This window comes from Rosa rugosa, chromosome 2, assembly GCF_958449725.1.
Source record: "Rosa rugosa chromosome 2, drRosRugo1.1, whole genome shotgun sequence".
Classification (NCBI taxonomy): Eukaryota; Viridiplantae; Streptophyta; class Magnoliopsida; order Rosales; family Rosaceae; genus Rosa; species Rosa rugosa.
This window is the reverse complement of record NC_084821.1, coordinates 50,626,042-50,653,478: the sequence shown is the minus strand read 5'-3', so window position 1 is coordinate 50,653,478 and position 27,437 is coordinate 50,626,042. Positions and strand designations below refer to the sequence as shown.

Here is a 27,437-nt window from a genome sequence, read left to right as displayed (position 1 = left end):
GCTTGTGGAGCTTGAATTTGAAAAGAAGATCAAGTGTTTAAGGATGGATAATGGAGGAGAATATAACTGTAATAAATCTGATAACTTCTGTTTGGACCCAAAATGAACATTTTGGCCTGACAAGGCATGTGTTGGAGAAATTGAGCCAATGTCAGTGGCTCAAACTATATATTGTCGACAAGTTCGAAATATATATTTAGAGGCTAAATAAAGCCTACTATGAAAGCATGGAAGCATGGAAACATGAAAAGTCAACTTTAGCACATTTTCCTACTTCGGCTAGGAGAAACCGAGCTAAACAAGGAAGGAGGGGCGGCAGACTGACCAAATGAACTTGAAATGAGCTGAAACTCTGCATATCCATTCTAGACATCCCAAGGATCATTTCTTATGAAGAGTTCCAGAGATTTTTTTGAGTGGAAGGCCTTCAAACAATCAGTCCAATTTTCTACAGAAGCAAAACTGGAAAACTGGACCTGTAAGAGGTCCAGCAGCATTTCCAGCCCAACCGCATGGAATAAAGCTCTGAAAATTTGTCAGGATGATCTACACTCATAGTGAAACATTTCATATGAAGAAGTCGAAGGCATATAATGAAGTCTTGTTGGAGAAATAATTGAAGGAATAAAGGGGCAGAAACTGACCTAAAACCAGCTCAATATTCACATGTTCATGTTTCCTACCCACATGAAGAAAGCTAGATGCTTTTCTCTTTTTCCTTGGATATATTTTTCTTCTACAATCTCTTTAATAGATCATCACCACTTCCATGTTGCTGCACCTTCATGCTTTGCTTTCATTTCATCTTTTCTCTATCTTTTTCATATTTTACAAGTGAACTTAGATCTACTTTCATTATTTTTCTTCCACTCATCATTTCACTCTTCTTTTTCTTCCCTATATAAACACCTTCTCCTCTCATTCTAAGACACATTCACATTCAACAACAACATCTCTAAGATGATCTAAGTTCTCTCTAGAGCAAACCTCTCTAAGAGCAACTCCTCTCCCTCTCTTTCTCTTTCTCTTACCGGTGATCACACTCCTAGTCCTAGTCTTCTCAGAAGCCGACTTTCAGTGCCACCAAACCCTCTGTCAACGTGCTTCGGTTCTAGTCTCCTCGGGAGCCGACGGTAGTGCCGCGACCACAACGGTTACAGAACCAGCCAAGCAAGGGTAACGCCCTAGCAACCCAGCCAAGCTAAAGTCACGCTTTAGCAAGATCTCAACATTTCCCGGTGATTGTCGCTCTGCTCGATCTACAATATTGAGTATCGATTGTGTTAACAAGAAGAAACTTCAACAAAGTCCTCACCACGAGGCACAAAGAATCCCGCGACGAGGTTGGTGCTCTCCTAGTCTACAATCGCTTGAAAGAAGTCAGGTCAAGGGACACCCCCGACGACCGCACCCGAACGGTGCTGGCACGCCCGCGCAAGAAAAGAGACTGTTGACCAGCTGCAGCAAAATTGGAGCCAAACATTTTGGCACGCCCAGTGGGACCACATTAGAAGTTTTTTCTCTTGAAGCACATTCAACCACCGGGCTTCAAAACAAACATTTTGGCACGCCCAGTGGGACAAGGTTAGAATTTTTTTTCTTTTCTTAAAGACATTCAACCACCGGGCTTCAAAACAAACATTTTGGCACACCCGGTGGGACCTACTGTAGAAGTTTTTCTCTTGAAGCACATTCAACCACCGGGCTTCAAAACAAACATTTTGGCACGCCCAGTGGGACAAGGTTAGAATTTTTTTTTCTTTTCTTGAAGACATTCAACCACCGGGCTTCAAAACAAACATTTTGGCACGCCCAGTGGGACTACATCAGAATTTTTTTTCTTGAAGCACATTCAACCACCGGCCTTCAAAACAAACATTTTGGCACACCCGGTGGGACTACATTAGAAGTTTTTTCTCTTAAAGCACATTCAACCACCGGGCTTCAAAACAAACATTTTGGCACGCCCAGTGGGACAAGGTTAGAATTTTTTTTTTCTTTTTTCTTGAAGACATTCAACCACCGGGCTTCAAAACAAACATTTTGGCACGCCCAGTGGGACAAGAGGAAAATCTTTACCAAAAGAAATTCCTGAAATCATGCCTGTCTTCGTGCGCATACCTGTCCCGGAGAATGCGAGCATAGAGGAGCGACTTGCTATCTTTCAACAGAACACTACTTCGTATTATGCGAATTTGAAAAAGGTCCTGGCGGCACAGCAGAAGAGGATGGATGAACTTTTTCAATCGGCCCAACAAGGGCCGTGGCAGACTTGGGAGCAGCTGGCCGACGTGACCCAACCAGCCCAAGAAAACCACCAGCAGTCGATGAATGTCGTCGCGACCCAGCACAAACAGACCTCATCGGAGTCCGCGACCATGCACAAGAATGACGCCAATCTGACTGCAACTCATGTGGATTCGCAACATGGGGAGGTTGACGCCATCAACACAAAGCAAGAGAGCTCCTTGAAAAGTCAAGAAGCGGCGCGCGAAGATGGTGTTACCAAAATTGAATTGCCTATAAGAGGCGATCAATTTAAAAGCAAAAACCTTCCTCTCGACCAGCCCATCGCAGAAGAAGAAAGTAGCTTGCCCATTGTTGAATCACAGCCTTACATAGAGGCTGCTTATGGAGAAGATGGTCCACAAGATTGTTCTTCTGACAAGAAAATTGTCTCTGAACAAATATGTGATTTCTCCACTGATCAAGCCAAATACGTGGCCACTGATCAGATGCATGGGGGGCAAGATATGGCCCATGATCATCCCTTTGATCAAAAGAAGCAAGTTCATGATCATTTTAATTGTGACTCTGCTACTGGACGTCTTGGTGAAGGTGATCAAAATCAGAGCCAACTTAATTATCAATTAAGTTGTGGTCTACAGAAGCCAATTTGTGGCTTTATTAATCAATTCAACTTGAAGTTCTTCATATATTCTTCAAAGCCAAGCGGTGGCTTTGATATATGTGGAGGGCACATCTATAACCCACGTTGCATGAATGGCCAGAACAATTATTCTAGTGGCCAAGTTGTCATTCGCAACTGTAAATTTGAGTATCATCAATACAAGTTAACTCTTGTTTATAATTATCCAACAAGTGAAGCTCTTGATGTGGAGAATTCAGACCAGCAAGTGGTCGTCTATAATGGCCAATCTGTGGCTAATCCTGAAGACACCATGTTCTATGACATGGTAGTTGGCAACAAAGCCGATCTTGGAACATCTTCATCGCCAAAGGTGCAATTGAAGATCATGTTTCGCCAACCAACAAAGATACTTGGGGGGCAAGATTACTCCTCCTATGAGCCAAATTTTTCCCAAGTTTTCGATGAGAAGTATCTTTGTTCTTTTCCTACAAGCTCTCACAGGAGGGATTTTTACCCTACAAATTTTGATACATCGGAGCTTGGAATGAAGCATAGATGGCCTCCCCCGTGGTTTTCTAGAGGTTAGCCAAACATGGTGTTGCTAGCTTCTTTCTTTCTTTGCTTTTATTTTTCTGTTACTTTTTCGTTTTCTTTTCATTAAAAAAAAAAAAAAAAAAGGTTGAATTTGGTAAAGGGGTTGTGAATCATAACGGAATAGGTGAAGTCTCTTTTGTTAATATTGGCCTAAACTCCTTATTGGTGCCTAGTTCAGGTCCCTTAAGGTTAAGGGCGGCTTTTATTAACACTTGTTGAACTGTCTTCACACTTATGACCTTTCTCATCTTAGTAAGTATAGCCTATGTGAAATGGTGTCTAGAAAGGGGACAACGTTCATGACAGGTTCTTGAATCCAAAAGTGCATGCAAATGGGCCTAAACCACTATGTGGGAGTAGCTCATGCCAAAATGGATTCTGCCTCTCTTGTTCGCCCTCCCCCATCTGGCCATTTCAGTAAGGTTGCCCAAAGGATTTGAAAGAAAATTTGTGTCTAGACGACTATAATTGGGCCGCATGTCTAAACCTTGATTCACAATGTCTTATTAAAAAATATATATATATATATATATATATATATATATATATATATATATATATATATATATATATATATACAAAAATACAAAAAGAGTTTCAAATTTGTGCGTCGCGGAGGATGCAAAAAATTGTGTTCTTGCCTAATAGCGGCTGGAACTTGCTAATATACTTAAGAGGCCATTGGTATTGGTTTGGGCACATATACAAGAGGCATTTAATATGCCTAGTATGGTATTAGCAGTGGAGGAGGTCAAATCAATATTTTTGCCAATAATTGTGGCGAAAGCTGGGTTGCGAATTGTTGGCAGCGAAGTGGTTTTAATTACATGGCCTCGCAAAGGATGGTTTGCGAAGGAAGACTGGCGATTAATATATGTATGCTCACTATGTATAATTAAGAGGGAGAGAGGCTACTGTTCAAGTAATTTTAGTCAAGCCAATACAAGTGGCTTTGGAGCAATGACATTATAAGAGCAGTGCTGATTCAAGACCTCTTCAGTCAAGACGAAGACCTTTTGACTTCGAGGTCTGGGGGGCAATGTTTGGACCCAAAATGAACATTTTGGCCTGACAAGGCATGTGTTGGAGAAATTGAGCCAATGTCAGTGGCTCAAGCTATATATTGTCGACAAGTTCGAAATATATATTTAGAGGCTAAATAAAGCCTACTATGAAAGCATGGAAGCATGGAAACATGAAAAGTCAACTTTAGCACATTTTCCTACTTCGGCTAGGAGAAACCGAGCTAAACAAGGAAGGAGGGGCGGAAGACTGACCAAATGAACCTGAAATGAGCTGAAACTCTGCAGATCCATTCTAGACAGCCCAAGGATCATTTCTTATGAAGAGTGCCAGAGATGTTTTTGAGTGGAAGGCCTTCAAACAATCAGTCCAATTTTCTACAGAAGCAAAACTGGAAAACTGGACCTGTAAGAGGTCCAGCAGCATTTCCAGCCCAACCGCATGGAATAAAGCTCTGAAAATTTGTCAGGATGATCTACACTCATAGTGGAACATTTCATATGAAGAAGTCGAAGGCATATAATGAAGTCTTGTTGGAGAAATAATTGAAGGAATAAAGGGGCAGAAACTGACCTAAAACCAGCTCAATATTCACATGTTCATGTTTCCTACCCACATGAAGAAAGCTAGATGCTTTTCTCTTTTTCCTTGGATATATTTTTCTTCTACAATCTCTTTAATAGATCATCACCACTTCCATGTTGCTGCACCTTCATGCTTTGCTTTCATTTCATCTTTTCTCTATCTTTTCCATATTTTACAAGTGAACTTAGATCTACTTTCATTATTTTTCTTCCACTCATCATTTCACTCTTCTTTTTCTTCCCTATATAAACACCTTCTCCTCTCATTCTAAGACACATTCACATTCAACAACAACATCTCTAAGATGATCTAAGTTCTCCCTAGAGCAAACCTCTCTAAGAGCAACTCCTCTCCCTCTCTTTCTCTTTCTCTTACCGGTGATCACACTCCTAGTCCTAGTCTTCTCAGAAGCCGACTTTTAGTGCCACCAAACCCTCTGTCAACGTGCTTCGGTCCTAGTCTCCTCGGGAGCCGACGGTAGTGCCGCGACCACAACGGTTACAGAACCAGCCAAGCAAGGGTAACGCCCTAGCAACCCAGCCAAGCTAAAGTCACGCTTTAGCAAGATCTCAACATTTCCCGGTGATTGTCGCTCTGCTCGATCTACAATATTGAGTATCGATTGTGTTAACAAGAAGAAACTTCAACAAAGTCCTCATCACGAGGCACAAAGAATCCCGCGACGAGGTTGGTGCTCTCCTCGTCTACAATCGCTTGAAAGAAGTCAGGTCAAGGGACACCCCCGACGACCGCACCCGAACGGTGCTGGCACGCCCGCGCAAGAAAAGAGACTGTTGACCAGCTGCAGCAAAATTGGAGCCAAACAACTTCTGTCAAAAAGAAGATATCAAGAGGCAGTTCACAGTGGCATACACTCCACAACAAAATGGAGTAGCAGAGCGGATGAACAGAATCTTGTTAGAACGTACAAGAGCGATGTTGAGAATTGCGGGGATGGCCAAGTCATTTTGGGCAGAAGCAGTAAAGACCGCCTGTTTTGTGATCAATAAATCACCATCAACCACAATTGATCTAAAGACACTGATGGAGAAGTGGACTAGTAAGCCAGCTGATTATTCTCGCTTACATACATTTGGAAGTCCTGTATATGTTATGTACAATGCCAAGAAACATAAAAACTGGATTCAAAATCTAGAAAATGCATTTTCTTAGGGTATATTGATGGAGTTAAGGGGTACCGCATGTGGGATTCCACTACCCACAAGGTGATAATCAGCAGAGATGTAATATTTATAGAAGACAAGGTACAAGGAAAAGAACATGATAACACTTCAAAAGAGAAACCAGAAACTATTACAGTTCAAGTTGAAGATATACAAGAACAAAAAGTTCCAGATTCTTCTGAAGCTTAAGATCGACTTCTAGTCTCCGTCCGGCAAGAGCCGCGCCGCAGTCGGAGCCTAATCACGGCAGAAGCATGGACGTCCGCACTTTTGCGGCACTGCAGACGTCCGCTTCTAATCCTCTCTAGGTCTCGCTCTAAAATTAAAGTGCGCTTTTAGAGTTTATGGTCACTTTTCGGTCACATATCCACATCTCGACAGTTCAATTTTTAGGTACTAATGTATAGATCATCTTTGCAAAATTTTTGCCAAATTGATGGTCGTTAAGGCATTGATAACTGCCTTAAAGCTAGTACATTTCAGGTTGGACAGATTCAGTTTGTCCATTGATTTAAGCGAGTTAGATACATTAACGATCATCAATTTTGCTAAAAATTTGCAGAGATGATCTATACATTAGTACCTAAAAACTGAACGGTCAAGATGTGGAATGAGACCGAAAAGTTACCCTAAACTCTAACATCGCTCTTTAATTTCAGAGCGAGGCCTCGCTCTGGATAACTATTATATATATATATATATATATATATATAGATTCTACCCAAAGCGGAGCTCCGAAATTAAAGTGAGGATTTAGAGTTTATGGTCATTTTTCGGTCGCATATCCACATCTCGACCGTTTAGTTTTTAGGTATTAATGTATAGATCATCTCTGCAAATTTTTAGCCAAATTGATGATCGTTAATGTATCTAACTTGCTTAAACCAATGGACGACCTGAATTTGTCCAACCTGAACCGTTTTAGCTTTAAGGCAGTTATCAATGCCTTAATGATCATCAATTTAGCTGAAAATTTGTAGAGATGATCTATACATTAGTATCTAAAAACTGAACGGTCAAGATGTGGATATGCGACCGAAAAGTGATCTAAACTCATCCGCACTCTAATTTCAAAGCAGAGCTCCGCTCTAGATAGAATATGTGTGTGTGTATATATTTATAAAAAAACTTATTCATATATATATTTTTGGTCAAAACTGGAATTTATGGTTTTCTTCTCAAACTGGCTTAAGCATTAACTCTATAATTCATTAATGGATGTTACACCACATGGCAGACAAACCAAGCTGAATTTGTATTCCCAAACTAGCTGACTTTATTACGTTCTCTTTGCTTTAGTCAAATGAAGTCAGACGATTTCATTTTCTCAGAGAAAAGCTGACCTGGACTTGTAAGTTCCTGCATGTAACACAGATGGAAGCATTTAACTGAGAAAAGCAGAAAGTCTAGCACTGAATTCTGTTCATTGTTTCCCCTACCCCTAAACTTACAAAGGTTCGACTTTGGACATTATTCAAGTTAAGCAGAAGGTAGCAATGGGTAGGAAGCCAACTAAGAAAAAATCCTTTTTCAAGGTCCTGCTTGGTGACTTCTCTAATCATCTGGTAACACCACCCCATTTTGACAACTGTATAAGATCTTAATTTTCTGCCTGTCAATCTATAATTGAAGTACTACAGTTCATCTCAGTTGAGGGCTAGTAATACTCCTGTTCATCGTTCATGCGTGTTTGAATACTTAATTTTTGATTTGACAACAACTGCTTTGATTCAATTAGTTTCAAATTTCAAGTGTTGGATCGATATATTTTGATTATTTTCTGTAAGTTGTATTATGATGCATGCATGTTATAGAAGCTAAATTTTGTATGTTGAATACTTTTTGTAGCGTATACCGCCCAAGTTTACCAAGAACCACATCCAACCATCACTTTGCAAATGTGTTCTTAGAGGCCCTAGTGGACAACGATGTGATGTGGAACTGGAAAGGAGAGAGAATGGCTTGTTCTTCCACAATCATGGTTGGCATCGCTTTGTGAAGGATCATCGTCTACAATTTGGGGACTTTCTGGTTTTCCGTTATGATGGTGAATCGAAGTTTAAGGTTAAAATATATGATAGAACTTGTTGTGAGATAGATGTTGAAGTAGCCAAGAGGAGAAATGGCCTTCCTGCTGCTCCCTCGGCGAATGAAGGCTACCAATTAGCTTGGGTAAAAGATGAAATTGTTGACCTGAAAACCGAATACTACAACAGAGACGATACTGAAAATGCTGACAAGAGAAGTAGTACTCAATTTTTACTTGTTTAGTTGTTTCTTCTAAAATTGTGTCTCATCTATATGGCAATGTATAGGAAATAATCATATGTCTGGAAAGCCGCCGAGAGTTGAGGATGGTAATAAAGAAACATCAACTGGATCCATCATCTTCAAATCGGAGTATTCATGTTTTAAAGCAACTTTGAAGACAAGGTGTTCACGATATAGGATGGTGAGTACTTGCTTAATTGATTAATCAGCAGTTAATGAAGCCCATTATGACATGCATTCGATCGGATACCTCTGGATGACGTACTCAAATTGAGGGACTCGGTCGACTGAGAATCAATTGTCTTACCCTTTAAAAGAAAATGTAATCAGTCTTCTAATCATTATAGATGTTTTTCTTTGAATTGATTAATTTTTTGTCAGTTTTTGCTCTCTTGATGTACTTGATGTTCCAAAATGCAGACGATTCCAAAGGATCTAGCCGTGACCAAAGGTCTTATGAGTAAGAAGACTATAGAAATTGAAGACTCAACTGGGAGATTGTGGCCTGCTAAACTTGTGAGTCTCACGTCTAAAGAGAACAATAAGACTTGCAGCTTGGCCATGTCAACAGGTTGGGGAGAATGTTCTAAAGCCAACAAGATTGCAGTTGGGGACACCGTTGTTTTTGAGTTTGTTAAACAAAGTGTAATTGGACTTCATATTTTTAGAAAAGGTCTAGGAACAAGAGGAGGCAATAATAGGCCTAACTCTGTGGTACTTGATGCCCCCAACATCAAGAACTAAAGCTAGCTTGGCGACTCTATGCATATTTTGAGAGTCGATTCGATCTAATTAAAGCTAGGCGTTCTGTATTGGCATTACTATCTTCTTGAAGATATTTTGACTAGTCCTCCTTCATTTTGGGTAAATATATGGTCCTCTTGTACAATATAATGTTACTTTTCAGTCTCCTGCAGCCGCTCCTGTGTTAATTACTGTTTAGCCCTAGTGAAATGTTTACTACCGTTTTGTAGTAGCTTGACTATTATGTGATTCTGATGACTTGAACTGAGAGACTGAGTTTATTGAAGTTGACTCAAACAGTGTGTATTGAAGGTCTTATGTTGTTGTTGATGTGATTTAAATATATATTTCAAGAAGCAAACTTCACTACACACTGTTTGGTCAAGACTGTCTTGAGATTGCCTTTGGTTTGGCTAGAAACTTATGTTAATTCTTCAAACTACGTACTCAAAAGATAGCTTAATTTGTTTCCTTTCCGAAAAAAAAAAAAATGCTAGCTTTGTGTTTCCGGTTTCTCAAACATAACATATCCAAAGTCCTAATGCACGCACTATACACAAAACAAGCTGAACTAACCTGTTAACTAATTTGTATTTCCCAAACAATATATTTTATGCTCTTTTGTTCTGGTCAAATGAATGCATGCATGCTATTGAGAAAGCTTACTATTGACTATTGACTATTGACTTTAAGGTGCATGTTATACAGATGGAAGCATCAGACTGAGAAAAGTAGAAAGAGCAGTCACTCCTTTAAAGCTCTGAAGCATAAACAGAAGGTCCATGCAAGTTTAGATTTTTTTTTCTTTTTTTTTTCCCTCAAGTTAATTAACACAAGGTTCATATGGGTTGGAAGCCAATAAAGCGTTTTCCAAAGAAACAATCATTTTTCAAGGTTCTGCTCGGTGACTTCTCTAAGCATGTGGTAAAATCCTATCATGTTTTGGACTTTGATTGCATTGCTTCTTTCTGTTTAGGTCATATGGTTGAGTAAGATCGTATTTGATCAATACATAAGATTCTGATTGATGCCCAAGAATTTCATGAGCTGACAGTGAATAATACCCTCTTCACAGTTTATGCACGTCTATTAATGGTCTAATCAATATGCCTAATTAGTATTTCTTGTTCTTAAGAGAAAAGCGGATGATTCTCAAGGCAAGATGTGATCATCATATTAGTCTTAATCTTACATTTGTAAAAGTATTTAATTATATTTTTTTAAATAAAGGGTGCGGCTGCCCTCAAGTCTTGATTAATGAAACTATCGAAAACAAAATGGGGACATTGAGCCTAAACTCCTTATTACAATAAGCATCTAGAGATCGTCCCAAAATAATATCATGAGACAAAATTCTCTACAAAATACATGTATTCTAACAAGCACCAATTAGCAAAGAGTGCACTACTGGCTACTCCATTTGCTTTGACATGACGGTGACATACCGGAAAGATAACTCGATTACAACGAAGATAATTACTAAAATCACAGCTTTCCTAGTCTGTTGCTGTCAGAAAGTAATTCCAACGACACTCGGTTTCACCCTGCCACCAGGAAGTTGTGACAATTTAACAATGGATCGACGCCTCTTTAGACCAAACAAAGCACTTAGAGTGCATACACAAGCATTTAGCCCGACTAGCCCTACAAGATATATGTAGAGACTTATTAGTTATTACACGCCAAAAGTGTGACAATACTAACCAGCTAAAATAAATAAAAACAACCAGCCCAGGCAGGGCCCAAGCCCAATCCTCATCTGTGGTCTCTTCCTTAATTTATGAAGGAAGCAATTTTTACGATTCGGGCCCAAAGCCCGTTTTACATCCAATAGGGACCGACCCGTTTCATTTTGGGCCGGGTTTCCGGGCTTTTGGGCCCAAAATACATGTGTTTTTTTTTCTTTTCTTTTTCTTTTTCTTTCTAGATCTCAGCCCTCTTCCAGCCTTCCTCTTGCTCTTTGGTGGTCTGGGAGGACGAGCACATGTCGGAGTCGACCTTCCCATCAGCAGCCATGGTACGATCTTAACAGGGAGAAGAAAAAATTATATCAGAAACACCCAAATGAACTGAAAATTCTATATCAATTTCGTGAAGACGAAGATGTGAACTGAAAACGAAGACAAACTCATCTGAGATGAAGTATGGAGATGAAGACGATGCAATTCAATTTACATCGTCACTTACCCATCTGAGATGAAGACAAAATTAGACGAATACGATGTGAACTCTCTCCGGTGAAGACGAAGACGAAGAGTCGAAGACGATGCGAACTCAGATGAAGATGAACTCGGACTAAATTCTCTCCGGTCGGCAACGGTCTTAGTCCCCCCGGTCGGCACCTTCGAACTCAGACTCGGACGAACTCGGACTAAACTCTCTCTGAGACTCGAACGAACTCGGACTAAACTCTCTCAGAGACTCGGACGAACTCGGACTAAACTCTCTCTGGTCGGCAATGATCTTAGCCTCTCCGGTCGGCGTCTTCGATTTTGGGAATTAAGGATTTAGGGCTAATTGTGAATTGGGAATTAAGAATTTGAGTCGCGGATTCTGATTTGGGAGCTAAATGGATGTTGTATGAAACTTCGATTCACTGTGATCAAGTATATGAAAAGGGTTTTGAGCCCTTCACTACTGCCAATCATATGAAAACACATGGCTCTTGTTAATCAATACGGGCCTGACAGGCTTTTTTCTTTGTAAATTTCAAGGTCTGGGCCCGAACCGTTTTTTGAATACCAAGGCCTGGGCCCGAACCGTTTAACAAAAAAAAATTTGGACCCGGACCGTACGGGCCGGTGCGGGCTTTCGGGATAAAATGCCCAGCCCTACTTTTAGAGGTCGGGGATTTTTTTGGTTTTCAGTTATGATGGTAAATCGAAATTCGAAGTCAAAATCTATGATAGAACTGGTTGCGAGAATTTGGTGTGTTTGGGGAGCTTTTATGCTCCTGTGCTTATAAGCAAAGCACCATGCCATCAGGTGTTTGGTAAAGCATGAAATGACCGGCTTTGCTTAAAAGCAACGGCTTTTTCAGAGCAAAAGCAGAAGTCAGACATTCGTTACTTTTAGAAGCAGAAGTCGCGGTGTTCACTGTAGCGGAGATCTCTGTAGATTAAAAATCTTTCAAAATATCAATTTTTATCCTTCCTTCCTTGAAGAAATTACATAAAGCCAGACGCACTCTTCCTGTCTTCTCCCTCAACTCTCTCTCTCTCTCTTTTTGGATCATTGGCCATAGTTCGTACTCTTCACACACAGACGCCCTAGCTCGCACCTCCGAACAAATCGACCCCAAATTGAAATTCGGAGGTAACGTTTTTTGGGGTGAATTGCCTAATCGTATTGCTTCGGCTCTGTTGTTGCGCTCTTTCTATGTTTTGTGGTCTGATTTTGTGTAATTCAGCTCGGTTTGACTAAAAAGAACATTGCTTTTTGTTCGGTTTGATCCCTCTGCTATTAAAGGAAATCATGCTCGAGTGTAAGAAAAGATTATTGACCTTGAAACTGAAAACTGCAACAAAGACAATGCAAATTAACAAAAGCACCATCTCTGACAGAAGAAGTCTCAAGTTATTATTATTATTTTTTTAATAAAGGGCTGGTGCGGCTGCCCTCAAGCCTTGATTAATGAAACTGTTGAATACAAGGGGGGACATTGAGCCTAAACCTCTGATTACAATAAGCATCTAGAGTTTTTTCCGAAATAATATCAGAAATCTCTACAGGAGACTTGTATTCTAACAAGCACCAACTAGCAAAGAGTGGACAATTAGCTACTCCATTTACTTTAACATAGCAGTGACATAGCGGAAAGATAACTTGATATGTAACCCGATTACAACATAGCATAATTACCAGCTTTCCTCTGATGTTGCCGCCGAAAAATAAATCCGACGACACTTAGTCTCATCCTGCCACTAGGCAGTAGCGACCATTTGACAAAGCAAAAAAACTGCCGCCTACCTAGAGCAGACAAACCTACCTAGAGCAGACAAGGCACATTGAGTGCATACACAGGCACAAGACCCGACTAGTCCTACACAACAAGTGTAGAGATTTATTGCACGCCAAAGACGCAACATAATGAAACAGCTGCTGCAAATAAAGCTAACAACAAAAATAAAATAGGTAGCCCAGACCGGGCCCAGAAAGGGAGCCCTAGCCCAAGCCTTAATACAGGAAGCAAGAGAATTGCACATTGCTAGCCAAGCCTGGCCCAATCCACCACCGGCCGCCGCCGGCAAATGACCACCAGCGCCGCCTCGCCGGAAACTCCAGACTGCCACCACCAGCATGCCGGAAACACCCTTGCGCCATGGATGCACACTACTATCAACCAGCCCTTTCACCAGATCAAATCCAATAGATCCGATCCAGATCGAACCAGATCGATCAGTGCAACGTCGCGCCGCCACAAGCCCTCCACCACCCAGCAGCCTCCGGAGTCGCGCCGCCCATCCCCTCCGCTGACGAGGCCAGCGATGAACAGCCCAAATCTCGACAGCCACCGTGATTTCCCCTTGCCCCAATCTGCACACTACCACCAAAGACCCCCGATACAGACAAGGATGTCGATCGAGAGATCCGGCTTACTCCAGACCCTCAAGGGCTGACGAGGCCCGTCCGACGACGACGAGAAGGCACGCCGCCAGACAGGGATGGAAGATCGACTCGTGCTCTCAGACGGCTATTGTCGCTCGTGCTCTCAGTTATATCAATACAATTTTTATTTCTAGGCGAAATGCCTAGAAAATGTTCTCTAAGAAATTAAAACACGAAAAAAAAAAATCAATCCCTTGTTCGAAGTCGCAAGTTAATTTAGTTGTACTAAGAATTACTTCATCACTTATTTACAGCATTGGAAATTTTTGTATGTTTTCACTGTTTTATTCTAATAATTGTGTCTCATTCTCATCAGTTCGGCGCTGTAAATACAGGTGACTGTAGTATGGAAAGAGACCGGCAATTGTTGATGTGAAAGAAACATCGACAACGGGATCCATTTTGTTCAAATCTGCGAATTCATGTTTTAAATAAGAAAAAAAAATGTTTTAAAGTAATTTTCAATCAGTCTTTAGGATATTGGGTGGTACTTCACTTTTCAAACCAATGGTTTACCTATTACAAAGTCTTCCCCTGTTGCATGAAATGCTGATCTTTAAAGTACGTTTTAAATTGCAGAGGATTCCAAACAAATTAGTCATGGTTAAAGGACTTACGAGTAAGAAGACTGAGAAGATTCAAGATCCCACCGGGAGATCATGGCTCGTTAAACTTCCTCTAGAAAGGTATGAATCCAAAGGGTACAGATCTAGTTACGATCGCTATCACATGGGAAGAGGTTGGAAAGATTGTCGCAAAGCCAACCAGATATATCGCATGGGAACAACCTCATTTTTTGAGTTTGTCAAGAACAGCATAGTGCAACTTCATATCTTCAAGAATTGGCATTCTGTGGTACTTGATGCTCCCAACTTCAAAGCATAATGCTTACTAAGGACCCCCTCATTTTTAAGTTTCAGATTGCATTGCTTTGTGAAATGTCTTGACGTACTGGAAATATTCGATGTGCATCTTGTACTTTAGGGTATAATGTTACTTTTCAGTCTCTAGAGCCATGTCTTGTACATATAGTTGGTTACTTCCATCTAAACCTTTGACCTTCGCTCTTCATAATAACATTATTCTTTGCTTGATTATTTCATATTTTATTTTACAATTTGATGAATGCTCTACATTTGAGGGACTTTTAAGGCATAGTATCCCAACATTTTACGATTTATGATGTATAGATCTATGCCACACTTATCTAGCTAGGCTCCAAAATTGGTATTTTGTTTCTTTAGGATTTTGAGAGAAATCATATGTCCATTTCTTGAGCTGTATAATCAACAACAGTGTGCTTGCTTGACAGGAGAGACCACAGACTAAACCAATCCACAAGCCCTGCACCCAAATTAAACCAAAAAAGCAACCAAAAAAATATTGAATTGAACTGTGAACTAAAAAAAACAACTTTTAAAGCATAGTAACTCAACATTTTACAATTTATGAGGCATAGATCTATGCCACACTTATGTAGCTAGGCTCCAAAATTGGTTCTCTTTCTTTGGGATTTTGAGAGAAATCAGATGTCCATTTCTTGAGCTGTGTAATCAACAACAGTGTGCTTGCTTGACAGAAGAGACCACAGATTAAACCAATCCATAAGCCCTGCACCCCAATTAAACCACAAAAAAAAAATGAATTGAACTCTGAAACAAAAGAAGAATGAACTTGCTATATAAATTTGATTACCTTGGCATAAAGTTTGAACTCAAATCCAAGAAGACCAGCAATTGTCATGCCAATAAAGTAGAATGTTCCCAAGTTCACATACACAGCCAAGTGCTGCCACCCACATCCTCTTGCCACACCTGAATATAACCATAACCACTAAATCTACACCAAGAAATAACCAGAAAACTAAAGAAAACAAAGCTCAAATAGAAAATCTCGAATGTTGATCTTCACCTGAAAAGACACCTTGCAAGGAATCAAGAATTATTGAAACTGCAAGAAGTGGTGTCATAGAAGCAAAGTCCTCTATCAGTACTGAATAATTTGAACTGCTGTCAATGAAGAAGCGTGCCCAGATATTGTGACCAAATGTCAAAGCCAGAACAATTGTGAAAGAAAGAATCAGTGAGAGCTTAAGAGTCACAAGCATTGCATTCTTTGCTCGACCCGGGTTGCCTGCCCCCAATTCATTTGACACCCTTGTACTGCTACCACAATATGTGAACTCTGTTATATCTGGAAAACAATGTATATATCGTAAAACTGGAAGGAATTGAAGAACTTGGGAGTTTTACTCCACTTACCTAGCAGTAACACTGAGGCCATATGTAACCATGTAACCAATTTCTTGTGTGTTCACACTGACGAATAATAAAAAAGTGGCTATTTGAGTTAGACAGAACTAACAGGCTGAAGCAATAAAAACCTACAGAAAAATGTAATTGAAGCTGACCACATTGCAAGTAGTGAAGTTGTTCTCGTCGAGTTTGGCATCAATCCTCCCATAAACACAAGAATCTCGAAAGCCCACTCCTCCAAACTAAAGAGATAAAAGAACAGAAAATGTAATCTTATTTAAACGTCAAGCACTAGTAACAGATGCAATGTTCACAAACAGATACAGTTTCAAATGTTATGTTGCTATACTATCAATAGGCTTTATTGATGATCATGTAGAATCTTGTTTGCATTTCCAATTTTGAATCCCAATACTTGTCATATATGATATAGTGAAATCGAGTTTATTACTCGATCAAGATAAAGTAATGAAACATATAAGGAGGTGCACTTACCATTCCATTGTTGCAGAGGGAAGGGCAAGTTTCAAACCAGTCATGATATATTGGAATGGTTCTAATGAAAATCCTTCCCATGTATGCTCAAAATTCTTTGCAAAACTAACATGGAAGGCCAACATAAGAACCGATATCCACAGAGTAACTGAAGCTGCTAGTGGAGCTCCCTTGAAACCAAGAGATGTCCAATGTACTAAACCATAAGTGATGGCAATATGAATTACAATGGAGATCATGGAGAAGACCATTGGTATGACATAGATGGATTGTGTCTGAAGAAATCTCAAGATGTTTTGCAGGAGGCCATATGCAAATAATCCGGGAATTAGAAATTTCAAGAAAAGCGCTGCAGATTTTGCAATTTGAGGATCTTGATGGAGGAAAATAAGTATTGGTTCTGTATACAACCAAATTACAGATATGATGGAGCAGAATAGCAAAGATATGATACAAGAAGCTTGCAGATAAATCCCCAACATTCTATATGACTTTGCACCAAACCCTTGCCCACAAAGTGTCTCAAGAGCTCCACTTAATCCAACCTACACCAAGAAGTGATACACAAATAAAAATAGGTATGTCTCTTGCTAAACGTTGTGTCATGTTAAGTGGTCAAACTGTCTAGCAAGAGAACATTTCAACTGAGAATTTACCACAAATGCAAAACCTGTAACATTGGCCCATGAATTGGCCAAGGTTGCACCAGCTAAGGGAAGCTCACCAAGGTGGCCAGCAAACATGACAGACACCAATGTGATCAAGGAGAAGAATAAATTGGTGAGAATTGCTGGCAACGAAAACAAGACCTGTTCCTTAGCCTCCTCAACGTCTAATAGTATCTTACAACATGTTCCTGTTGATGTTCCTTCTCCTTGGCCTTCTTCGTTGACACCTGCCTATAGTATAGGTGCATTAGTAATGTCTTCAAATTGAAACTTTTGCATACGAATTCCCAGAATACAAAAATTCGTCATTTTCCAATTTCCAATTTTTATTTGAACATATTGGTGCAGCAATTCAAAAACAACAATGCCGACCATGTATTTTTACCCAACTAGGGTTTCGATGTGTATGTCTATAGGATGCATGCAATTACGTGCAACGGTTGTAGTTGGGTCACAAAAACCAACTCAAATACTTGAAAAGACAAAAAGCAAACAAACAGAGTTAGAAGATGGCTCAGATTTTGTGGGGAAGTCTCACTAGTTTAGTATAACGAACTCCATGCAGAAACTGGAAAACTTCCCCGATCATCGATGAAATCAGAAGAGGCGCCATGTTGTTCGATCAAGTCTCCTGGGAATGGATTCTCCGTGTAGCGAATTGAGATGCTCACGAAGCGGCCGCGCTTGCCAATCGGATGGCGGGTCTTAACAGATGGGACAATAGGCCATCACCGTCCGTGACTCTGGTGCTCCGGAACGATGGCCTTCCTTGTCCTATTGAGCTGGGGAACCAGCTGTTTTTATTTCTGTTTTTGGTTGTTATTATAGATGGTGTCACGGTGATAAAACAAAACCTTTCTATTTGCTTCGTTGTATCTGGGCCTTTGTAGTGTTGGGCTCTATTTGGGCTTTGCCCTTTAATGAAATGCTTCTTTCATCCAAAAAAAACTCCATGCATCAACGCAGCTATAGCCGACTAATATGTATGGAGTTTATTTTTTATTTTTATTTTTTTCCTTCTTTTTCTGCTACAAACATATAAGGAGATTTCGATAATATCATCCTTACAGATCATATCCTAAATATACCGAGTATATGTAGGATAGCAACGCTTAATCTATTGCCAGAGGTCCTTTTGTTTCATGGTGATTGTGACGTGATTAACAATACAAAAAAAAAAAAAATTAAAAAAAAAACAAATAAGGAGATGATTTACCAGTTAACAGTATAAACATATATGGGTGGAAATTTTTTAAGAGTTCTGAAATTGAAAGACGATTAGAGAGAGAGAAAGAGAGCTTTGGGTTGTCTATGGAGCATAAAACTCTAGAAACAATGGCACAATATTTGCACAAAAATACATGCGCCACTCTTAAATCGTATGATTAATTTCTCTACATGTATAGTCTTTTACCATTAAACTTCGTCACATATCTGCAGTAATAGTACTTACAGAACTTCATAGACTTTAAATGTGATAAACAATCACAAAACCTTTGGCAAGCCAAAGAGGCAGCGGTGGATTTCTTTCCCTAGTATATGTTATGCAAAAATTTCCAATGCTATTCTGTAAGCTTTTTGAATTTTGAGAAAAATAATTTAAAGCTGATTAATGAATAATAATTTAAATCTTTTGATAGCAAAAAAAATGCTTAAATCTTCTTGGCACAATATAGCTAGCAATAGTACCTATAGTTGTATTATGCACTTGGTCTAAATGCTAGAATAGAAAAGGTGGTAATATAGAACAAAGAAGTACCAAAGCAAAGGCTGGAATCTCACTTACATCAGGAATCATTTTCTTCCACTTAATTAGAAATTTCAATAGAAATATGATAAAAGTTACTAATAATTTAATAAAACAGCGGAGTTGCGGACGAAAATCGAGAAGGTAATATTGTTGATACAAACTAAATAGTCGAAATGGGGAGGAAGAGGTTCTTCAACTATAGACTTTTGATTGCTACTTAATAATCTCGTCATATACCCTTGTTTTTGTAGGGAGTTTAACAGTCGACTTTAATTTGGTAAGAACTTCAATCACAAACTTTCTTTATTTCCGGTACAAATATATACTTCAATCAAGATTGTCCTTTTTTTTTCTTTTGGCGAAAGGGATACACAGAAAGAAAACAGAAATAGAACAAAGGAAACTACTGAGCACTAGCAGATCTACACCCTGCACATCAAAACCAAAAGAAGCTAATCCTTCAAAAAAAAAAAAAAAAAGAAGAAGAAGAAGCTAAGGGAGCCGGGACAGGGAGCCCATCATACAATAGAACACTTAGGAAAGAGGAAGGAGGGTTAACCTCTCTAGACGACAACCAACATTGTGATTTTGGGTACACATTTCAATCCTAGAGTATTTTGATTATATAAACTATGGTATTCCTAGACTCTTTTTTCTTGGGTACATACATCAATCCCATACTCTTTTCTTTTTCGGTACATTCTCCGCTCCTAGACATTTTGCTATACATAGTTGAATAGAAGAATTTGGTCCTAATGTTTGGCAAAGCATGATGTTACGTCTGTGCCATTGGTGAGAGGCTAGGAGAGAAGGAAGTCGATTATTGTGGATAGCCAATGGGTACCTATTAGACACTTTTATCATCTTACCAATATACCAAAATAAAGTTTATACAATTATACCTAATAACCATGCAATTATATATCTTTTCAATAACTATATTGTTATGGAATTTTATGACACGTTTACTTACTTGAAATTGAAAAAATTATGAATAAGAAACAACTGGAATTAGAGAAGGAAAGAATCGGTATGAGAATATCTCATTTCCATTAAGCTGTTTGTTACCATATGGAATTAGAATACAAATGCAACTGATTATAATTGATGTTTACTAATGTTCATGAATCGAAATTAAAACTAGTTCTATTACTAAAATATCTCTACAAAAATAAATGTTCATGAGAGAGAACAGAGAGGTATATATATTTCTAGAGTTATTGGTAATTTGGAGTTATTGAAAATACATAGGATATTTTGGGTCGAAAAAATGCATTCCTGAAGCTTTCATGCCTCTTGGTTATCAAACTCCGAGTTATTCAGAAACCGATTTCTGACAATGAGGTGAAACCCACACAAATTCCAATACCTATATATGTTAATAAACGCAGGAAAACTCATACACTTGAATCATTCTCTTCATTTCTATTTTCGCTCTAAGTAAGTAAACATGGCATTATTATTCATTCGGTCATGTCGGTAAATTACTTAAATGAAAATAATATTTGATGTTTTGCATGACACATGTCTCACAATTGGTGGTACTTTTCATTTCCATGAGTGAGAAGAAGAAGCTTGATCTCACCTTGTTTTGTTTGGCCAATTGTCTTTACTTTAGTTTATTTGAGACAATTTGTCAAACATCAGCATCAATATTTTTGTCTATACCTAAAATTTCTTCAAATATTTTAACAGACATTTTACTTTTACACCCTTAATAGAATAATTGAAGATGAAAGTCACCGAAGATAATTGTTCAATACTTTAATAAATACACAAATCTTCTGTCAGAGCAAGTTCACTCGTTGGGTCACCGAGTCACCTATTATTCATTACTTTTTAGTGTATATTTTCATTCTCTGTGTCACGAAATACACTGTGCCCGTGACCCAGGGCACGAAATACACTGTGCAGGTCACTATGGTGACCCAGAACACTGTACAGGGTGACCCAGGGCACGAAATACACTGTGCTCATGACCTAGAAGGTGAAATTAACACTAAAAAACAGTGAATAGTGGGTGACCTGATGACCCAACGGGTGAATTTGCTCTTAGCGGTGCCGGGGTGGTTGCCTTCCATGACCATCTTTGTTAACTGGTGCAGTCTTTGCTCTTCAATGGAGAAACTGAGAAAAGCCGTGAATGAAATGGCGTATACTCAACACCACGCTAAGCTCTCTCATCTTCAACTCTCTCTAATCCCCGTCCTCTTCTTCGCTTCCTCTCTCTACAAGGCCGCTCTCTCTCTCCGCCGCGCTCTCTACCATTCCGGCCTCTTAAGAAAGCACCGGTAACACCTCTCCTCCAATCTCCACCTCATTCCTTCTCTGTTTTTTTGGGTGCTTGGAAAAATAGAAAAAGATCAAAACTTGAACTTTAGTTGCTACAAAAGTAAGAGTCTTTGACTGAATTGAGAAAATTTATGTGCTCAAAGTTGGAATCTTTATAGGTGTAGCTGTTTGTTTCGATTTGCTTTAATTTGAAAACATGATTGGATTGAAGGTTGCCGGTGCCGGTGATCAGTGTTGGCAATTTGACATGGGGAGGCAATGGGAAAACTCCAATGGTGGAGTTCATTGCGAACTATTTAGCTGATTCAGGGATTTCACCTCTCATTCTGACCAGGGTACTTTATGTCTTTGTTGATTTTGCTTTTGAATGTGTGGATCGTTTTCGTGTTGATTTTGCAATGTCAATGGAGGTTGAGCTTTTATGTGATAGTTCTTCTGTTGGTTGATTGGAGATGTTGGTGTGATGTCTCTGGCAGGGTTATGCTGGTGGGGATGAGGCCAAGATGCTTCATAGGCATTTCCTTGGAAGGCCTGTTAAGATCGGTGTGGGTGCAAAGCGAGCAGCTGTTGCTGCTAGTTTTTTCGAAAGATATGGTCATGTTGAACCTAGCTCTAGTAAACTCTGCCATGGTCAGAAAGTGGGGAGTCATCTTAGTTCAGAAAAGATTGGCACTGTAATTCTTGATGATGGAATGCAGGTAGAATTATATGCTTTCAACATTTTTTTTCCATTTTGGATGTATGGTTTGGAAATAGGATGCAGTTTCTGCTTGAGTCTTTAAGTATAACATAGACATTGTGCTATATGATTAATGTGGGACAGCAAAGGAGGCTTCTTCTAGGGTTATTGATTGTGAAGTTTAGGGGACATGCCAATTTAGGTCAAAATCAAACTTAAACAGACTTCAAATTTAATAAAGGGGTTTGTATTTGTAAAGCTCCTTCTCTGCCACTCTTTTTATCTTGAAAGCTGAGCTAGAGAAGTTGTGATCCGAATCCTGATTGCAGTTAGGCTTATAGCCTCATGATGGTCTCATGAAACACATTTACTTTGCTCGTTAAGGTGCTGTACTCTTATTTTATGTTATTAAATATATGGAAGGCAGCACTGGAGCTTGCAGCGGAATCTGGAGATTGTTATGATTAATGGATTAACATTATGGGGCAACTGTCACTCAATCCCACGTGGACCGTTGAGGGAACCTCTCAGTGCACTTAAACGGGCAGATGTTGTTGTACTCCATCACGCAGATTTGGTATATAATTGACCTTTTCCTTTGTAGTTGAAAAAGTAGTTTAAAGACTTCTGCATCAGCCGTCAATCGAAGTCTTCGACTGACATATAAGTTTATGTTGTCTCGCAGGTTCCAGAACAAAATCTCAAAGATACTGACTTAATGCTAAGAGAAGTTAACAAGTCTGTTCCTGTTTTCTTCACAAAAATGGATCCTTGCTATTTCTTCGACGTGGGAAATGCCACCTCTAGAAAACATGTAGGAGATTTGTCTAACACTATTGTATTATGTGTTACTGCCATTGGTTCTGCAAATGCATTTGCAAAGGGAATAGAGAAGGTATCGTTCTCGCCCTAAACTCGATCTTGTGCGCAGATGTGTGTGTGTGTGTGTGCACGCGCGTGTGTCATCTGTTCAATTAAGTTTTAAATGTATTTGTTGGAGTTTTCTATGAAGCTTCATACATGTCCTTTTCTGCTGAGAATCTCATGTCCTAATGGTAATGACTATCTGCAGATTGGAGCATTTTATGTTGATCGACTTGAATTCAGTGACCACCACAAATTTCTGGCAAAGGTAGAGTTAGTTTTCTGCTTGCTCTTTGACATGAGATTCTTGTCATGTGCAGTCTGTTCTGTGTTAAACCAAATCATTGCACAGGCACCTTTTATGCCCTATATGTTATATGCTTACTGCAAAAAACATGTAAAATGCAAATGTCCTTTGTTATTGCCGTCCAATCTCATCAATATAGTTTAATTTGAATCTGCCGATAAAAGAAATGCTTGGTCAAAATTTTGCTTTAGATGCTAATTGTGGCATGTCAAGCTTCTCATTTTTCTTGTTGTTGTGAACATAGGATATTGAGATGATCAAAAGGAGGCTACGAGAACTGGAGGACAGGTTTAGTTCCAAGCCGGTTGTTATAGTAACAGAAAAGGTGAGGAGATAATGAACCTGATGTTCTCAATTGGCTTAAGCACATCATTCTTTTTTCTTGTAAGTTTAAGTTACGAGGGGTGCTGATGATTTCATTATTCTGCATTATGAAATCACATGCAGTGTTCAGATATATGAGAGTCGTCCATATCTCAATCGATATAGGGGGATGAAGTGTTGAAAATATGAATTGTTGTGGCTACAATGTTTCTTCTTTTTAATTCAACTTTGATGGCATCAGGATTATGATCGAGACCCATATATTTTCAAGCACTTGGATCCTTTTGAAGTTCTGGCACTCTGCTCTGAATTGAAGATCATACCTAACAGAGGATGCACTGAAGAAAGCTTCAAAAAGTTGTTGAAGGAGGTTTGCACATGAATTAAACATGTGAACTCAAGTTGAGGGCGTCTAAGTCACAAATACTGGCAAACCTAACAAGAATGCAGAGAAACATGGTTGGTAAGTCAATCTGGTATTAAATGGATATCCCTATCAATTCTTTGGCCTTGTTGTTAATAGTCTAACATTATTACCAATGCTTTTTGGTTTAATAGTGGTGCAATATCTTTCTATAACATTAGAAACTTAGAACATTGATGATTTGATATTCGAGGGAGGCTTACTTTGAGGATTTATGAAAGTCAGAAAGGGATGTACATTTTTTTATTCAAACAGAAAAGGAGTAAATGCTTGACATACATTTGTGTACGGACTTCATTTTGTTATTTGTAACAGGACACTTATTTGTACCTCAAAAAAAAAAAAAAAAACAGGACACTTATTTGTGGAATTACCAAATATGGCACCCAAAGATGGTCTCATACTCTATTACAAAGATGGTATTTCCGTAACTTTTGGCAAAATGCCATATTTGAAAGTCCCCCTTTATTTAATAGAAACATATGAGCAACACCCCAAATAAATTCTAGGCATTTCGCTTCATCACTCATCCTTTGATTTTCCAAGAAAGCCAACATAGTCTTGATTGTCCACCAATACCTAGAGAGATTACCATCAAATAATGTAAGCTTGTACTGCCCAGAAAGAATTATAAAATGTGCATACAAGTTTGGTTGGGTTGACTTGAACCCTAAGAAAGTCAACTTATTGGATTGTTGACCAGATCACTGATTAGGAAATTGATTAACAATTTTGTCCGAGGATGTTCGTAACCAAAACAAGATACTAATTCCAATAATTTTTTTTTTTGTGTGATACTAATTCGAGCTATACGTCGTGTGTGGTTGCGTAAATCTTTACCGAAATTTTACCTTTGTTACTGTGATGTGTGAATATAATGAAAGAAACCAATAAGAAAAGAAAAGAGAAGGGGTTTAATTACCGATTCAAACCCATGAGAATCAAGGAAGCAGGTGATTTTGGTGTTGGTTTTGGGGTTTACAGCCGGGTGTCGAATTATTTCCCCTCCAAGTTCCTTGTTAACCAGTTCAACAGCTGCTCCGCTCTTGTATACGTCATCAGTGCCGATAGCAAGCTAGAGAATTCAATTTAAAACACTTTAGATAGAGACATCGATGAAAAAGGACCGATTTGAGTTATTCAACGATATCCCAGGAAAATAAAAATCGAGTCAAGTTCAACAAAATATTTGCTGAATTAATCAAAACATGAAACTGAACTCACCATTGCATAACCATTTCCTTTGGTATACTCTGTCACATTATAGTTATATTTCAACTCGATAATCGTCGTCTGAGTAAAATCGGAACCATAACCCACCATCGCTATAGTATACTGCACGCAGGAGTAAATATCAACACCAAGTCTTAGGGTTAGAGCAATACGTAACTATTGGGTTTACACTAGAACAAGTATTAGCTAATCAATTAGTTTTTACCTGGAACTGAGAAGCGTCGTACTTTGGCAATAGTAGGTTCATTCCCAATGCCTGCATGGTTTGAAAAGCAAAAAGAAATAGATCGAGTTATATATGCAATAACGTACAATACGTCGAGCTCAATATAATCGGTGTGTAGAATGAATCAAATACTATTAGAAATCTATGCTACCTTTTGGTAGAATTCAATTGAACGATCAATATCAGTCACATTAAGACATATTTGACACAGTGGTTCTGGAGTTGGGGGCCTGCGGAGGAGCTCAAAACTGTAGCCGTCGGGATCGTTCACGAAGGCAAAGATGGTCCTCCCACCCTCTGCAATTGGCCCTGGTTCACGTGTGATCACTCCACCTGCCGCTCGGATTTTTTCAACCGTTCCATAAACCTGAACATTAATTACCATACGCCAACCCTAATTAGAAACCTCGAAATTGCTACATATCACGAAAGTTCATCAGACAGAGAGTGATACAAACATCTTGGGTTGCAAGTCCAAAATGATTGAAGGCTGTTCCGATGTCTAACTTGTCCGCTGCATCGTCTGTCAATTAAGTAGAAAAGCGCAAGAAAAAGATAGAAAAATTAGTCGCAGAACTGAAGGGTTCTCTTTTAGGTTTAACTTGCAACAAATATTAACTAGTTAAGAGGATAGCTATCATACGGTGGTGTGTGAGTCCTAGAACAAAATGAGTCTCTTCGGGTCCATACGCAACGACTGCAGTTGAGTATTTTTGTTCTGGGAAATCTTGCCTGCTCAACACTTTCATCCCAAAAAATTCTGTGTAAAACCTGACCATATAATTATGAGAACAAATAAATCAACTTTCTTAATGATATGTAGACCGTAGACCTATATAAAGGAAACTTGATCCAAGATCGATTTTGCCAAAATTATGTACTTAATAGTTCGATCAAGATCACCAACTCGGATATTGGCGCGTAGGAAACGACGATTATCTTTTTGCACCCATTCCAACACATCGTCATGGGGATTATTTGGAGCTGCCATGCTTAACTGATCCAATCTGATGATCGAGCTTTGAGATTAGGGATGAAATGATCAGTCAAAAATCGTGATTAGTCTTGGAGACTAAATTTGCATGACTGCATACATTCATATGTGTGTGTGTGTGTGTGAATTTTATGGATCAGTACTAGTATATTCTAACAATCACACCTAAATTAAGGAAATTTATTGTTTACAAGTACATCGAATCTGATAACTATCGGTCAAAATTGAAACACATTTCTGTTTTCATCTCAAGGCATACGCCTAGTTGGCAGACTTAAATTAACAAGATCTATATATCTAACAACGGGTCGAATTTTTCTTTAGGCATTATAACTAGAACAGAAACACAAAAGGGGTTAGAACAACCAAGCACCTATTAATTATAAGAAGATGGGTATGAATCTTTTTGGTTTCAAAACATGGCAGAATAGTAGATGATCCTAACAACATGCCAACTATAAATACACCCACGTACTTGTATATAGATTCGGAGCTGGTTATAAACCACAAAGAGCTTACCAAAGAGAGAAACACAAAACAATACAATAGACCAAGTGCGTAGTACGCTGTTACTTTGATCACCAATTTTATAGGCCTGGATCGTCTTTTCTAATTGATGCTGAGCAAAGCTTAGGAAGAAAATCACTGGTAGAATAGTATTAACAATTCTAGCTTTTGCGTATGTCCTAGAAATGCGCCTGGAGCCTATTTATAATTCTTCGCTCCTTCTGACTTTGATCAATACACTTAAGTTGTGGCTCATATTGTATTTTCCATTCCGTGGTCGAATTCTTGACTTAATCAAACTCCATGCATATCCAAGTTCCTTGGTCCAACAGTATACTAATTAACTCTTCTTCGTTTTGGTAATTAAACGTTGGACTTTAGCTTGATCTAGTACCCATTTTCTCTGGAGTAATTAGTTGATGATGGTGGATGATGTATATTTTGATCTAGAAGATGATCGATTCTCTTTTCTTTCGAAGAATAATGATGATGGATGATGTATATTTTGATAGAGATGATCGATTTTCTTTTCTTTGGA

At 38.9% G+C, this 27,437-nt stretch overlaps 4 protein-coding genes across 12 annotated transcripts; 2 read left to right on the top strand and 2 right to left on the bottom strand.

Moving 5' to 3' along the window:
* Positions 1 to 7,754: 7,754 nt before the first annotated feature.
* LOC133730930 (putative B3 domain-containing protein At5g66980) lies at positions 7,755 to 14,766 on the top strand. Its single transcript, XM_062158429.1, has 5 exons — positions 7,755 to 7,823; positions 8,107 to 8,503; positions 8,574 to 8,710; positions 8,950 to 9,243; positions 14,461 to 14,766. The coding sequence occupies exons 1-5, from the start codon at positions 7,755 to 7,757 to the stop codon at positions 14,764 to 14,766; spliced, it is 1,203 nt and encodes a 400-aa protein (XP_062014413.1).
* A 224-nt stretch (positions 14,767 to 14,990) lies between these two features.
* Positions 14,991 to 18,115, bottom strand: LOC133732588 (protein DETOXIFICATION 18-like). Of its 3 annotated transcripts, XM_062160170.1 has the most exons (9): positions 17,838 to 18,115; positions 17,288 to 17,530; positions 16,632 to 17,176; positions 16,292 to 16,378; positions 16,143 to 16,199; positions 15,793 to 16,043; positions 15,577 to 15,695; positions 15,325 to 15,492; positions 14,991 to 15,225 (listed from the first exon to the last, which is right to left on the bottom strand). In XM_062160170.1, exons 1-8 carry the CDS (start codon positions 17,910 to 17,912, stop codon positions 15,343 to 15,345), a joined length of 1,527 nt encoding a protein of 508 aa, XP_062016154.1. In that variant the 5' UTR covers positions 17,913 to 18,115; the 3' UTR covers positions 14,991 to 15,225; positions 15,325 to 15,342. The 3 variants fall into 3 exon arrangements, with proteins under 3 accessions (XP_062016154.1, XP_062016153.1, XP_062016155.1); XM_062160169.1 differs by lacking the exon at positions 14,991 to 15,225 and having other exon boundaries at positions 15,270 to 15,492; XM_062160171.1 differs by lacking the exon at positions 14,991 to 15,225 and having other exon boundaries at positions 15,270 to 15,492; positions 17,288 to 17,526.
* Positions 18,116 to 21,098: 2,983 nt separating this feature from the next.
* On the top strand, positions 21,099 to 24,227 carry LOC133728029 (probable tetraacyldisaccharide 4'-kinase, mitochondrial). Its single transcript, XM_062155448.1, has 8 exons — positions 21,099 to 21,340; positions 21,553 to 21,676; positions 21,818 to 22,039; positions 22,448 to 22,597; positions 22,706 to 22,915; positions 23,093 to 23,152; positions 23,436 to 23,516; positions 23,757 to 24,227. Exons 1-8 carry the CDS (start codon positions 21,129 to 21,131, stop codon positions 23,895 to 23,897), a joined length of 1,200 nt encoding a protein of 399 aa, XP_062011432.1. The 5' UTR covers positions 21,099 to 21,128; the 3' UTR covers positions 23,898 to 24,227.
* A 3-nt stretch (positions 24,228 to 24,230) lies between these two features.
* On the bottom strand, positions 24,231 to 27,090 carry LOC133728030 (lactoylglutathione lyase GLX1-like). Of its 7 annotated transcripts, none has more exons than XM_062155454.1 (9): positions 26,868 to 27,090; positions 26,280 to 26,405; positions 26,042 to 26,169; positions 25,857 to 25,921; positions 25,550 to 25,765; positions 25,378 to 25,428; positions 25,164 to 25,274; positions 24,862 to 25,014; positions 24,233 to 24,518 (listed from the first exon to the last, which is right to left on the bottom strand). In XM_062155454.1, exons 2-9 carry the CDS (start codon positions 26,387 to 26,389, stop codon positions 24,462 to 24,464), a joined length of 891 nt encoding a protein of 296 aa, XP_062011438.1. In that variant the 5' UTR covers positions 26,390 to 26,405; positions 26,868 to 27,090; the 3' UTR covers positions 24,233 to 24,461. The 7 variants fall into 7 exon arrangements, with proteins under 7 accessions (XP_062011439.1, XP_062011438.1, XP_062011436.1 ...); XM_062155452.1 differs by having other exon boundaries at positions 26,280 to 26,417; positions 26,868 to 27,089; XM_062155453.1 differs by having other exon boundaries at positions 26,912 to 27,089.
* Positions 27,091 to 27,437: the final 347 nt, after the last annotated feature.

Bases quoted from the DNA above. Each gene is read 5' to 3' on its own strand.
- LOC133730930 (XM_062158429.1), top strand. From the start codon at position 7,755: ATGGGTAGGAAGCCAACTAAGAAAAAATCCTTTTTCAAGGTCCTGCTT. The intron at 7,824-8,106 runs GTAACACCACCC...TACTTTTTGTAG, and splicing joins GTGACTTCTCTAATCATCTG to CGTATACCGCCCAAGTTTAC. The intron at 8,711-8,949 runs GTGAGTACTTGC...TCCAAAATGCAG, and splicing joins GGTGTTCACGATATAGGATG to ACGATTCCAAAGGATCTAGC.
- LOC133732588 (XM_062160170.1), bottom strand. From the start codon at position 17,912: ATGGCGCCTCTTCTGATTTCATCGATGATCGGGGAAGTTTTCCAGTTT. The intron at 17,177-17,287 runs GTAAATTCTCAG...TTCTTGGTGTAG, and splicing joins TTACAGGTTTTGCATTTGTG to GTTGGATTAAGTGGAGCTCT. The intron at 16,044-16,142 runs GTAAGTGGAGTA...TTGTGGTAGCAG, and splicing joins GGCCTCAGTGTTACTGCTAG to TACAAGGGTGTCAAATGAAT.
- LOC133728029 (XM_062155448.1), top strand. From the start codon at position 21,129: ATGACCATCTTTGTTAACTGGTGCAGTCTTTGCTCTTCAATGGAGAAA. The intron at 21,341-21,552 runs GTAACACCTCTC...ATTGGATTGAAG, and splicing joins GGCCTCTTAAGAAAGCACCG to GTTGCCGGTGCCGGTGATCA. The intron at 21,677-21,817 runs GTACTTTATGTC...TGTCTCTGGCAG, and splicing joins CACCTCTCATTCTGACCAGG to GGTTATGCTGGTGGGGATGA.
- LOC133728030 (XM_062155449.1), bottom strand. From the start codon at position 26,842: ATGTTGTTAGGATCATCTACTATTCTGCCATGTTTTGAAACCAAAAAG. The intron at 26,418-26,765 runs GTGCTTGGTTGT...CTAATCTCAAAG, and splicing joins CATCTTCTTATAATTAATAG to CTCGATCATCAGATTGGATC. The intron at 25,275-25,377 runs GTAAAAACTAAT...TCCTGCGTGCAG, and splicing joins ACGACGCTTCTCAGTTCCAG to TATACTATAGCGATGGTGGG.